At 37.5% G+C, this 14,569-nt stretch overlaps 1 protein-coding gene across 2 annotated transcripts in view; it reads left to right on the top strand.

The window, feature by feature from the left end:
* UBE2F (ubiquitin conjugating enzyme E2 F (putative)) overlaps nucleotides 1-14,569 on the top strand; it is a 37,375-nt gene that overhangs the window by 4,819 nt on the left and 17,987 nt on the right. The window contains exons 3-5 of one of the 2 annotated variants that reach the window (XM_081019558.1): nucleotides 6,968-6,997; nucleotides 7,322-7,387; nucleotides 9,656-9,723. In XM_081019558.1, coding sequence (XP_080875684.1) covers nucleotides 6,968-6,997; nucleotides 7,322-7,387; nucleotides 9,656-9,723 — 164 coding nt within the window. The remainder of the gene's footprint in view (nucleotides 1-6,967; nucleotides 6,998-7,321; nucleotides 7,388-9,655; nucleotides 9,724-14,569) is intronic. The other variant, XM_081019559.1, reaches the window with a different exon arrangement.

Genomic DNA, 14,569 nt, shown 5'->3' with positions numbered 1-14,569 from the left:
TTGTAATACTCTTTTCGTACTGGGCTCTGGCTTCTGCAAGGTCAAAACCAGGTCATCTGCGAAAGCTTTTAATTTATATTGTTTCTGACCGACCTGAATTCCTTCCACCAACCGATCCCCTCTAATCATGTTCAATAGCACTTCCAGAACCGAAATGAATAACAAAGGGGAAATAGGGCAACCTTGTCGTGTCCCTTTTTCAATTTTAAACTCTTCTGTAACCACATTATTAACTATCAGTTTAGCTTTCTGTTCTGAATATATCGCCTCAATCCCATTCTCAAAACCCCGTCCCACTCCCATCTCTTTTAAATTTCCCATCATAAATTTCCAAGAGATATTGTCAAAGGCCTTCTCCGCATCTATAAAAATTAAAACTGCTTTTGTATTTATATCTGTTTGCAAAAGTTCCAAAATGTCAATAATGTTCCTTGTATTAGCAAACAGATGTCTACCTGGGAGAAAGCCGGCCTGGTCCTTATGAATTACTTCATTTAAAACTTTTTAAAATCTATTTGCCAAAATGTCTGCAAATATTTTGTAATCCACATTTAAAAGAGAGATGGGACGGTAGTTCTTAAGTTGTGTCTTTTCAGCTTCCGACTTTGGTATTAATGTGATGAACGCTTCCTTCCAAGACTCCGGTGCCCTCTTCCCCTCCATAATTTCATTGCTGACCTCCATCAAAGGTTGTATCAAATAGTCTTTTAATGTCTTATAGTACTTGGAGGTCAGCCCATCTGGTCCTGGAGATTTGCCAAGTTGCATGTTCTGGATGGCTTGTTCGATCTCCTGTCGTGTTATTTTAGAATTCAGGATTGTCCTATTTTCTTGTGACAATTTAGATAGTCCGTTTTTTGCCAAAAATTGTTTAATCTCAACATCGTCTTGCGGCCCTTGGGTGTATAATTTTTTGAAGTATCTCTGGAAACACTTTCTGATATCCACTGGATTCTGGATGTTTTTTCCATCAACCTCTAAGTTTGTAACAGTATTTAATCTTTGTCTTCTCTTCAACTGCCAAGCTAGCAGTTTTCCACATTTATTCGCCGACTCAAACGTTTTTTGTTTCATTAATTTAACCTTCCATTCAATTTCCTGATTTATCAATTTAGAATATTGTGTTTGATAAAGTTTAATTTCTCTCAGAGTTGGCTGTGACTTCGGATTCACTCTTAATTTCTTCTCTAATTCTTTTATTTTATCCAAGATCTTATCTTTTTTCTCATTTTGTGTTCTTTTCTTTACTGCATTCTGTTGTATCAAGAATCCCCTCATTACAGCTTTGCTTGCATCCCAGATTATTCTTTTTTCCACCATATTATTCATGTTTATCTCAAAGTAGTCCTTCAAAACTTTTTGGGCCTTCTTGGTAATTTCCTGATCTCTAAACAAATTGTCATTCATCTTCCATCTAAAGGATCCAGTTGGTAATAGTGTCATATCCATCTTTACTGCATTATGGTCGGAGCAGGTCTTTGGGCAGATTTCCACTTTTCTGACCTTAGGTGCCAGGCCTCTAGAAATCCATATTTGGTCGATTCTTGTCCAGGTCAGTTGGGCTTCAGAAAAGAATGTTCCCTCTCTTCCTAGTGGGTTCTTTGTCCTCCAAATGTCAATCAAATCCATATTGTCAGTCATTTCAAAAAAGGTTTTAGGTAGTCTGCCGTCTTTTGTAACATTTTGACTTTGTGACTTGTCCATGTTAGTTGATACGACCCCATTCATATCTCCCATCATTATGATGTTGTTGTAGTCTAGATAGTCCAGCATTGTCTCCTGCAGCTTCTTGTAAAATTCCGATTTCCCTTCATTAGGTGCATAGATTCCTAATATCAGCAGTTTCTCTCCTTGATATTGTATCTCAATAGCCAAAATTCTTCCATGTTCATCTTTAAATAGGAATTTAGGTGACAGGCTCTCTTTTGCATATATCACCACGCCTCTCTTCTTAACTTTGTCCGACGATACAAATTCCTGGCCCAATCTTTTATTTATTAACACTTTTCTGTGGAGCCTCGTCACATGTGTTTCTTGTAAACAAATAATGTCCAATTGTTCTTTTTTTAATATATGAAATAATTTCTTCCTTTTTTCCGGAATGTTACAACCATTAATATTCCAGCTCAACAGTTGCAGAGACATCCTGAATTATCTGGTTATTTTTCAAGGGGTGGTATCTTGTTCTCAGGATCTTCAGGTTCCACAGGTGCTGGTGTTGGTACTGGCGTTGCCCAGGCCCAGAAGGTAGTTCAATTCCTTTTTGAAGGTCCTCTCCGTATGTAGACAGGAATTTGTCTCTCTCTTCCAGTGTTCTTACTTTAACCTTTCTCCCTCTAAAGGTAAAAGATATTCCTTGGGGAAATTCCCACCTGAATGGAATTGCGTTGCTCCTTAGTAGTTTAGCAAGTTCAGAATAGGCGGCTCTAAGATCCAGCAGTAGTCTTGGGATATCTTTATAAATTTCAATTCTTCTATCCAAAACCTCCAGTGATTTTACGAAATGTAGGCCCAAGATCTTATCCCTTTCCTCCTTTGATCTCAATGTTATCAAACAGTCTCTGGGCCTCTCCTTCTTTATGAATCTTCCAAGTCTGAAAGCTGACATGATTTTAAAGTCCTTTTCTTCCAAATTCCAGAACTTGGAGAATTCTTTGGTCAAAAACTCAGTTAGATGTCCTTCTTCTGCCTCTTGTAATGATCTAATCCTCAAGTTATTCTCACGATTTCGCAGTTCTATCATGGAGAGATAAATCTGATGTTCCCCAACTTGTTTAGTGAGTGGTCTTACCTCTTGCTCTAAATTTTCTAATTTTTGTCTGGTGTCCTCAGCCAATTTCCGATTTTCTGCTGAGGCCTCCGTTAACTGTCCAATTGCTTGTGCATTCTGTACCACTTGTGTAGTTAATTTATTTAGACATTCTGTATTTTTGTCAATCTTTGCTGATTGCGCATCTACTTTCTTGTCCAAAGCTTCCAATTTTTCAAAAATTTTGTCTAGAACAGAAACAGATACTCCTGAGGCCATATCTTCCAATTGTAACTGCTCTGCTTCGCCCTCTCCCTCCACTTCTGAGGGCAAAGTAGGTACAGATGATCTACGTGTCTGCGAGGCTGAGGTTAGAGTTGTTAAAGTTGTTTGTTTAGCTCTCCCTCTTTTTCTTGTGCCACTCATTCCAACGTTATCTGTCAGTCAAGGTCACACTGAGTTATTCCCATGGGAATGGAAAGGTCCAGAGCAAGCAAACAACAAGGGAATCGAAAGTAAAATGTGCATGTAAAGTCACTGTTTTAATCCAATCCTCTAGAGGGAGCTTAAAATGTCTTTCAGAGTCTAATTTAATGTCCAAGAACCTTCAAATACAAATGTTTAGCAGAGTTTATAAATGGTCACTTTGTTACAGACAGTGCTTATTTATCTCCAAAAAGAGTGTTTCAAATTTAAAAGGTCTCAATACCCTCAGATTGTTTCAAGTTCCAATATACAGTATCCAAATCTGCAGTACTGACAGCTCCCTTAGTGCTCAGGCAGCTCCTGACTCTGGGTTTCACCTTCTAATTTGTAATCCAATAAAAGGAGGAAAGTCAAGTGCAAGTAATAATCCCAAATCTTTAGCTTAAAGTCTTTACTTTAAGATGCAAGTTCAATGGATGCTTAGATCTGTAAAGCTTAGGATCTCTTTCTTTCAGCCTCCACTCCTCCAGCTGATTGCTTTTTTCAAGTTCAATGGCTGCGGAAGACGGACTTCCTGCTTCCACGTCTCTCCGCTTTCAGCCAAGTTCAAGCCAATTTAGATTTTCCCTTTAAAGTCTCTAATTTCAAGTGACTCAGTCTTTTACTCACAAGTTAGTTGCTTTTCGTCCGAATCCGTAATTTAGCAGGAAAAGGGATCAGCGCTCACCGACAGTAGCAGCGCGGCTTCGCTCCTCAGGCTGTGAAACAGCTCTCAGCGCCGCAACCCCCCTCCGCGCTCCGGAGCCCCTTACGGGGTTCCTTTTGCGCTTGGAGGGTCGCTCAAGGCGCCCACCGAGCCTCAAGACCCCAGGCTCTTGCCGCCTGGGGTTTTCCAGAATGGGTCTCCGCTTCGCCGTAGCGGACGACCCGTTGCCTGCGGAGCCTCCTCTCCCATTCAGAAGAGGACCGCCATTGCCGTTCGCGCCGCCCCCGGAAGTCCCCCATTATAGCATATCATAGCACAAGAGAGTGTGTGCATGTGGCTGTAGAACATGCTGCTGTTTGCACGTCTGCCTCACTGCATTTTTGTCAGTGCTGTACCTAAAATGCTTATCTGAATCCTATAGGTTAACTTTGAAAGAGTGCTTTGTGAATTTGTGAGCATTTACAAATAATTGTGTGTTCTTGGACAGGGAAAGTGGTCAGTTGGCCCATTCCACTAGGCTGAATAAGAATACGGTTCATATGCCAAATACTAGGAATTCTAAATCCATTTTCTGCATCTATAATGGGAGGGGGGTTGTCGCTAGTATTGCTCAGGAGCAAGAGAGACCGGGCTTCTTTAATAAAATGAAATAAAAATGTGGGAATGTAAAATTTAAGATTCATTCATTTAAGCACAATCAGCTCTGCAGCAAGAATAATGATAAGCTGAAGAGAATACAAATGATGGAAAAGATACAGAGAATAGTTGGTTTTACCTTGGTTGGGGAAAATATAAGCTACTGGAAGCAGGAGAGGAAAAAGTAGGTTGTATATTAGTGGAAAGAGGATCATCAGGTTGCCTTGGTGTTCTTTTGTCTCATGATCCCTAACTAACAGGATCAGTGGTCAGGGATGATGGGAATTGTAGTCCAAAACATATGGAGGGCCGAAGGTTGGGGATGCTTGCTTTAAAGTGTGCTGTCAGTTTTGCATTGAGTTGACTAGGTTTTTTTAAAAGCAGACCGCTAACCTTTATTTGAGGCTTGAAAATATGTTTTACAACATACATCTGGAGGGTCATTCCAGATCAAGTGGTCCAATTTTTGATGACTTTTTTTACCTCATGTCCAATTTTCTTAATATTTTGTACACTTGTTTAATGAGCAGAACTAAGTTTAAATCTAAAATTTATTTTATCTCATCCTGTTTTTGAGTTTGAAATTTCAGAATATTGACAATTTTGGCTTTACTGGATTACACAAAAACCCTAAAAGCGCTTTTTTGGGGTGGATACTTTTTTGACATTTAAAATCCTATTAATTTAAAAAAAAATATTAAATGTTTATATAATGTAACTTAACTTTAAAATTTAGTCCATCATGTGCCATATCACATCAAAGCCCATGAAGTTCTGAAGAGATTGGTATTTTTAGTTTTGAAATATTCAAATCTGGGCTGAGCAAGGCCAAAATTGTCAATTTTTTGAAACTGCAAATCCTCCTAACTCAAAAAGAGGATGACATAAAAAAAATTAAAAACAGAGATCTGGGACCTTCTCTTATACAGTGGTACCTTGGTTTAAGAACAGTTTAGTTTATGAACAACTTGGATTATGAACGCTGCAAACCCAAAAGTAGGTGTTTTGGTTTGTGAACTTTGCTTTGGAAGCAGAACATGTTCCGCTTCCTGTTGAGTGTGTTCCATTTGTAAACTGAGTCCCCCACTGCTATGGGAAAGCATGCCTTGGTTTAAGAACGCTTTGGTCTAAGAACAGACTTGTGGAACAGATTAAGTTCGTAAACCAAGGTACCACTGTACTACTTTTAGGAAATTGAAACTGAAAGCAATATAAAATGGTAAGGTAAAAAGTCTGAGGATCACTTGACATGACTTAAGGAGCAGAATTGTAGGGACACGTTTAGAGCAGGGGTGGGAAGAACCTATAGCATGTCACCCTGGGCTTAATTTCATGCTGATGAGGAAGGAAAGGGGGTGGCAGAGAGGGAGGAAAGGGGTGCTCTACCCACTTACGCACCTGACATTGGCCTGCAGCCCTAACAAAGTTCGCAACCCCAACTGAGAAGTACAGTCATACCTCGGGTTAAATATGCTTCAGGTCGAGCGTTTTCAGGTTACGCTCCGTGGTGACCTGGAAGTAATGGAACGCGTTACTTCCGGGTTTTGCCACATGCGCAGACGCTCAAAAAGACGTTATGCACAAAAGCGACGAATTGCAACCCGCAGACGCAGGTTGTGTTTGCTTCAGGGCTCCGGAACGGATCCCATTCGGATCCAGAGGTACCACTGTACTTTGAATGTGCTAAATGCCTCATTAAAATGGGCAAAATTATACCTAGGGTCCAATCCAGGAAAAAACTGTCACCATTAAACCCCTCGGAAAACAGTGGGATTGTGACCATCTTGTTTCATTAATTTTTATGGGACCTAGGTAATAATGACTGTCTGAATTGCGGAGGGTGTCATACCGTTTAAGTTGCTGCTGGCCTTTGGCTCTGTTGGGTAATTGGCCTTTATACAAACTACTGTTTAGACGGTTTCCTTCGGGAAGTCATTGCTCTGTACTGACTCTTGAAAAATATAAAGGTGAATATTAATACAGGTAATACCTTGCTTTTTAAAAATTTGTTGTGATTAACTTGGTATTTTTGTGTTAGGGTGATTTAAGTGCTTTAGACTCCAGTCCTACACTTACTTCCCTGGGAGTGAGCCCCACTGAACTCTGGGGCTTACTTCTGAGTATACATATGTAGGATTGCATTGTCAATAAGCTTAGGGTAGTGTTATTTCAGTATTATCCTTTAGCAGTTATGTGACTGACTTCATTGAATCATTTTGTATAATTATAATTCAGTTGTTTAATTATAGCCTTAGTATTGTTTATTGTACCTTATATTTTAACATGAATATTGTAATATCCTCTATATTAAGATACTGTTTTTGCTGTGACTTTTTATTATCGCTTTGTCAGTTTAGATGTAAGCCAAAATTATCTTGAGTATTATATATAGAAAGATGCTATATAAATAAAGTTGGCATTGACTCACATTTTTATTTCATTTTTAACAGAAGTTGCAGAACTTGAAGTAAATTTACCTTGTAAGTATAGTGTTCAGAAGGTTTTCTGAGGAGTGTACAAACTCTTCTTTTCCAATGTATATCATTTTCAGATAGCTGCAGATATTGCAACCTGGGACTCCTTTGGGAGGAAGGGTGGGATATACATTTATTTAATAAATTAATAGATTTATGCATGAACTCAGCTCAGATTGTAGTTATCTTTTGTAAATATTAACTGCACAATAAATTCCCTTGTGAGGCCTTTTTCTCTTTCGTTCCTATGTTTGTTGCCTTCCCCTCCACAGCTTGTCAGAAATGTCACAATTGGTGGTTATTTTCAGATTTTTAAATTTTGTTTTTCAGGTACATGTGAAGTAAACTTTCCTGACCCAAATAAACTCCATTATTTTCTCCTAACTGTAAACCCAGGTAATCTTTTAAGAATGTATTTTGAAACTGTTAATGTTAAGTGCAGAGTGTTCTATAAACACACAAATCCGTTTGTGAATGCGCACACACAATTTTCAGCCTTCTCTTTTGAAATTATTTGGGGAAACTGAAGGTGAACATTTGTTATTTGAAAAGAAATGTAAAGTAAGAGGATAGATATATTTATATTTTGATGGTTAATTGACAGCCATACTTGATGCATCAAAGCTATGCAATGCCAAAAAAAAGAACTACACTAAATCAAGAATACAGTAAAAGCAAGTGGCAAAACAAAAAGGTACCATTTTTTAAAAAAATACTTACGTTTTAAAATCAAATGTAATAGACTAGGTATATAATAAGTTAAACAACAAATTAATAAATTAGAGCAAATGTTCTTTTTTTAATTCTATCAAACTCTACAATTCTATGATTCTGTGGTTTATATGCCACCTTTTCTTCCAAGGAGCTCAAGGTGGTGAACATGGTTCTCCTCCCCAGTTCATCCTTCTGACAACCCTGCGAGCTGTAGGTTAGGCTAAGTCATGGTGACCCAGTGAACTTCACGGCTGGGTGGGATTCAAACCCTGGTCTCCCAGGTCATAGTCCAACACTCTAACCATTACACCACACTGGCTCTAGGACATCACAAGAAAAGTTAATGTTCTTGATCTTACGGCAAGCTGTTTTCCAAAAATCTGGTCATGGACAATATACAGTACATGGTATGTATCAGAACATGGACAAGTACATCTACAGCACCTTTTGCTGATTCTGGTGTAAATTTAACTTGGCCTACTAGCATCTGCACAAAATTATATAAAACCTTTTTGGATGAGTTTGAACAAGTTTGAGTAGATGTAGTCCTCCAAATCCAAATGTCCCACGTTACACATTTGACTCAGAAATCTTGTCCGTTGATTGCTCAAAATCAGCACATCATTCTGTGTACTATTATACAGTTAGTGTCTTCACAAAGTTTTCATAAATGTCTTAAGGCGTCTTTACACGAGTTACAGATCTATACAAGACCATCTAAATAGCAGGGAAATCAGCCCCATACTACTTCATTTGCTACACAGTGTAAATAAAACCTTTAGCTGTAAAGCTTAACAAAAGATAAATTGCTGATAATTCAGTTGACTCTTCCAGATAACTATTTCGGGGGGTTTTGTGTATTTCTGTTACATATACTATATTCTACATATCGAATATATGTATTCTACATATACTATATTCTATAGTATGTAGAGAATGTGTAGTTTGAATTTTGGCTAGTACTGCCACATTGATCATGCTGGTTGGAGATTGTATTTCTTGAGTCTTTTGCAGGATAAGTAGTAAGTGTTCAGCTTGCATGAAAAATAATTATGTGGTTTGGTACCATGTCAATGTAGTTGCTTTATCTGTATAATTTTCGGTTCCTTTTTAGATGGCTAGAAAGCCATCTACACTACACTACTATAGTGTGTAGTGAATAATAGACCAAAATATTTTTCACTAGTTTTGACAAGTTGGGAATTATTGAACTTCATAGATATGGGCACTAGATGGCACTGATAGAATAACTCTGTTGTACTGGTGATGTGTGGTTGTTGGCAGTAGAACTCTCAATTCTTTAGTCTTTTCCTTCTCTCAAGTCATGAAAGTTTGGAGGCAGAACACACAATATGGCAGAACAAACAAATATGGGTGGTGATTCTAGGTGCATATTCATTTACTTCCCAGGTCACTTGCCCAGAACTACCCTGTTTCCCAAGCTGTCCATTCTAATTCTTCCAAGGTTCCATGATCCCAGTTGACTCTAGTCTGCCTTCGTCCTTCTTTGAACTCCCTCCCCCCCTCCCCAGGCCTGCCTTTTGGGCTTCCCATAGCCGTCTGGTTGGCTTCAATGAGATCAGGATGTTGTACTGAGCCTGATCTAGCAGGACTTTCCTTATGTTCTGCTGCCATCACTTCTCCTTTGACCATAAGCCTCATCTAGCTGAAATATGCTTAAGAACAAAGGGTGCTGAAGCCAGTTGTCTCAAACTGTCACCAGCTTTGGTTAGAAAAAAATTATGAGCAGAGGGTGACATCCAACAGGGCTTTCCCTTCCTCCCTCTCCCTCAACCCCGACCCCCCACATCTGCTCCAGAGTGTCCCCCAACCCACTGTTCCTTCTGTTGGCAGATGGACACCATTGGATTCCACCTGTAACTTCCCTAGATCACTGTCTTTTCTGGGCTGTTGCATATTTCCTTTAAGCTTCTGTTTTTCCTTTAACAGATGAAGGTTATTATCAAAATGGAACATTTCAGTTTGAAATTGAAGTTCCTGATGCCTATAATATGGTGGTAAGTAATTAGAACAGTTTAATACTTACTGAGTTTCCTTTTACAATAGGCTTAGAAAAGCAGTTGGTTTTTAACTGTATGGCACTGTACTTGATTATGGCCATATTGTCCAGGTTATTCATATTCTTTTTTTAAAAAATATATGATTTTCAGTTATATACATTTCAATAGTTTTACAGTCATTTTAACATTTCAAAGCTAGACTTCCTTCCTCCTCTTTCTGCAGTTCCTTAAATTTATTTTTATCATTTCCTGCATATTCTAAATTAACTTAACTTTTTCTTTTATTCGTGTATTCTTATGAAACTGCAAGTTATTACAAAAATCCTGCCAATGTTCTTACCTATTCACAGTTTATTTGTACATTTTCAATAAACCATTTCCATTCTTTTGTAAAAAGTTTGTTACCTTGATTTCTTATTTTTCCGGTAATTTTTGCCATTTCTGAGTAGTCCATAAGTTTTTGTATCCATTCTTCTTTCATCAGTACTTCTTTCCATTTTTGGGCAAATAACATTCTTGCCACTGTAGTTTCATACATGAATAAATTTCTGTACTGTTTAGGTAGGACTACCCCTATAATTCCCAGAAGAAAAGCTTCTTCTTTTTTACAAATGCTATTTTAAACATCTTTTTCTTCAACTTCTCTTGCTCCCTTTTTGTCTCTTGCCTCCACTTGTACTTTCTTGGAGGATTCATCCAAATTGGAGGTTTTAAGCTTTAATTCTTGCGCTGTTGTTTCCAATTCCAGTGTTTTATGCGACAGTTCTTTAATTTCTGTTGTCAAATTTGCGACCTCAGCAGTGTTATTATCTGTTTTCTGTTCCAGTCTCTGTATTCCTTCCTTCATTTTTTTCCTCATTTCTAATAAAATTATCATTAAATCAGACTTTGTGTCCCCTTCTGTAATTGAACCTTTTCTTTGACCTGGTGTTGTAGTTGGGCCTCATGGTGGTTTTTTTGCTGTATTAGCCATGATTTTATCAAAAAAGTTTTTTTTCCTTTTTTAAAAAGGGTTCAAAATGCAAAATAATTTTTGTTATTTTAAATAATAACTAAATAGTTTTAAATAAGTTTAAAGAATATTTTAAACTTCAGTTCTCAATTTCTATATAAAATCAATAATTATATCAAAATACCAATAGGTGGCGAGCTCTCCTTTCTTATGAGAAAGTACTTAAAAAAAAGAAAAAGCCAAATAAAGAACCCCTGTAATAATTTTTCCAGCCACACTGTGTTGCTTGTGTTTCTGTCCTTGTTCTCTCACTCTGCTTTCCCTCTTATCTATTGTTTTGGTTTCTTATTTCCTGTTTTCCCTCCTTTACCACAGCATATTCACAAGATTTCACAGGATCCACGAAAATAAAAAATAGAATAACCTTTAATCCAATTATTTTTAGCTCATGTGAAAGTTTTAAAAATCTCCTTTTCCATTCACTAAAACGGTATCGTTCCACAGTGTATCTTTCTTCAGCATCTTCAAAAAGCCCTCATAATATCCACGTGTGTGTGAGGGGGGGGGGGTGTGAGAGTTTAAGATCTTTTCATACCAAGTCTCCTTTTCCCTTTTCTTCAGCTTCTTCAAAAAGCCCACCAATTACACAGACAAGGTTCATTTAAAAAAAAAAAAATGCCCCCATCTCCAAATTGTTTCTGATCTCTATTGGACCCAAATAATAAAAATAATAATATTTAACTGTCCGATTATGATGTGCTCTAAAAATATTTCCAAACCAGTCCTGATTTAAAATTTTAAATTCATACAGTTTCTGTCTCTTTTAGTTCATAAAAAGTAGCAAAGGAAATAAATATGTTTCTTAAAGTATTAAGATGAATAATTCACAAAGTTCACGTCCTGCTTTCTTCTCTTATCACCCCAATGTCTAAAATTCATTTCCAGTTTGGCAAGCTTGTTGGAAAAGCACTATAAAGTCTTAAACTTATGCATCCAATATTAGCTCAAATCACAATGTTAATTCAATTCATCCAATGGAATGCTTAAAAAGAAAAATCATTAGCGGGTAATTTATTTATTTTTTCTTAGCCCCTGCAGATTTTATTCTATGCCGATTGATACCTGCTTCCAGGAGGGACATCCTCTTTACCTCCCTGGTGTGGATCCAATTGATAAATTCTTCTTAAATATATATATATTTTAAATTATCTTGTGCAAATTGGCCCGATTTCCTTTTACTTTTTAAAGAAGTCGCTGCTTTAATGGGGGGGGGGCACTTGAGGCATTTTGCTGTGAGGTCTGTGTTCAGTCTTGGTGCTCTCGCTGCTCCTTCCAGAGCTTTGGGGGCTCTTAGCCTTCTCCAGCACCGCTGGACCCTTCAGAACCCAAATGTTCCTTCCGGGCTTTTTAGAGAAGGTTCTTTGCCCGCGCTCCCTTTCCGCCTCCTCGCAGCAATTAGGTTGCTCAGGGCGAGCGATCCCCGGCGTCCACCATAGCCTGCAGCAGACCCAGAACTCCCAGGTTATTCATATTCTTTATCCATTAGGAATTTGTAAAAATGTGAATGAGTTTTGTATGATACTTGGGAAATTTTCAACACTGAAGAGCAATTCTCTTGAAATAAATCTCATCAGATATAGATATAATTCTGCAGTTATCAAAAGAAAACTACCGGTATTTTGCATAGAGTGTATTTATATACTCTGTTTCTATTTCTGAAGAGCACGCAAGATACCATTCTGAATTGATGTTTTGGGACTACAACTCCCATCATCCCTAGCTAACAGGATCAGTGGTCAGGGATGATGGGAATTGTAGTCCCAAAACATTTGGAGGGCCGAGTTTGGGGGTACCTGTACTAGATAGTGTCTTCAGCTGCTTCCTGCTCTGCCCATTGTGAATCATTAGACAGTTTTTGTTTTAATTATTATTTTGAAAGCAGAAATAAAATTGTAGATAAAATCTGAAATAAAAAAATTAGCCTCCCTTGGATTTGTTCTCATGTGAAAGGTACACATATGTGTTTGTGGTTTAAGGTTTCTTAGAATAGGATTATATAACATTCTCACCAGGCTCTTGTTGTATTATTTGCCTCGCATAATCAACTTTTATAGAAAAATAAGTATTCTTGTTAATGTTTTTCACACCTTTTCTGGATGAAAAAATAAGCCTGGTAATTGCAGTCAAATACACAACAGCAGCTGAAGTTTAAATGTGTGAATATGACTGGCAGAGCTATGAAATTAATTTCTGAAAGAGTTAGCTGTTGTTTTTACCAGTACGGATTATTTTGGAGCTGCATATTATAATTGTATTTTCCATTGTTAATAAAGAATCTGTTTGTTTAAATCAGTTCAAGTATGTGATACAAAGATTTGTGGGGATGAAAGAGAGAGAAAATAGAAATATTGGATTGACTTTAGAATCTAACCAGACTAATTAAGTTAGATGGTTATTAGTTATAATAAATTACTTGAATTGAACATCTTATTTTAAAATATGTTTGGTAGTCACATTTGTCTGAGTTTTGCAGAGCTGATTTCTAAAAAATAATAATACAGAATGTTACTATAACAGCTACTCACTTCAGTAAAAAAGCAGCAAAAGAAAAAGCTCTCCTCCATCCATCCGTATTGCGGTTTCTGGTTGCAGATTAACTGGGACTGAACCTGGCCACAGAATAAAGCGGGGAGCGAATATCGCTATTTTAAGTGACTCTTCCTCCCATATTGTTCCTTGTTCATATTTTTAAATTGTTGTTTTTATTGTATATTACCCTGAGATAATTGTATAAAAGGTGATCAATAAATTAATGATAATAATAATTTCATACATTTACAACCACACCCTTGCACCTACTCAGACCTTCATGCACACAACGGAAAAAAATCATATGAACTGAAGAGCATTTATTTTTAAAGAGATTCTAGAGAGCTGAATTAAATGTACTCAAGGATTGTAGTTGTAGATCTTCTCTGAACAGATTCAGCATGTTGCTGCTTCATAATCTGCCATAAATGTTACTTAGTGTTTGCTAATGTTGATGTGGCAAGGATTAGAAGGAACATGGAGTGAGGGTTACTAGACCGGCAAATTTAAATATGCATCACGTTTTGATGATGTTGATGATGATGATAAAACAGATTTCCCCCCACAAATGTAAACCAGAATCCGTTCCAGAAGTCCGTTTGACTTTCAAAATGTTCGGAAACCAAACTGCAGCTTCCGATTGGCCGCAGGAAGCGCCTGCAGCCAATCGGAATCCCAGTTGGATGTCCAGCTTCCGAAAATCATTTGAAAACCAGAACACTCACTTCTGGGTTTCGATCTTTCAGGATGCAATTTGTTTGGGAGCCAAGGCGTTCGAGATTCAAGTTACGACTGTATAACAAAATACAATCTGTGGGATGTGGTATTATGATTTGTAGGTTCTTTTCTATGTACATGCATGCCTAATGAGAAGTTGCCTAGGAAAATAGATGTGCAAATAAAAAGCATAGTTTCACAAAAGGTGGGAAAACAGTTTGTGTTGAGTCACTTTATAATAACATAAGGAGATCATTTTAAAAAAACAAACAGCCCTGCATTTTTGGAGACTTTGTAGAATGTAAGATGCTGCTACTAATCATAGCACCCCTGTTGCCCCCCCCCCCCATTTTTTTTATCTTGTTTAGTAAATAAAAGATCCACATAAACTTCCTGTTTATAATTACATTGTGAAGTTTGGCAAGATACATTTGTCCTTTTGTGTGCGTTATACAACCATACCATCTTCTCCACCTCGTTCTCAAAATTGAAAGCATTGCATCTTTCTAGAGCTAGAGCCTATGGCTAAATTGTTTAGCTATACAGTCGTACCTTGGATCCTGAACGCCTTGCAGGTTGAACATT

Source organism: Podarcis pityusensis, assembly GCF_964106645.2.
Source record: "Podarcis pityusensis genome assembly, chromosome: 1".
NCBI classification, from domain to species: Eukaryota; Metazoa; Chordata; class Lepidosauria; order Squamata; family Lacertidae; genus Podarcis; species Podarcis pityusensis.
This window is presented reverse-complemented; position numbering and strand designations above follow the sequence as displayed.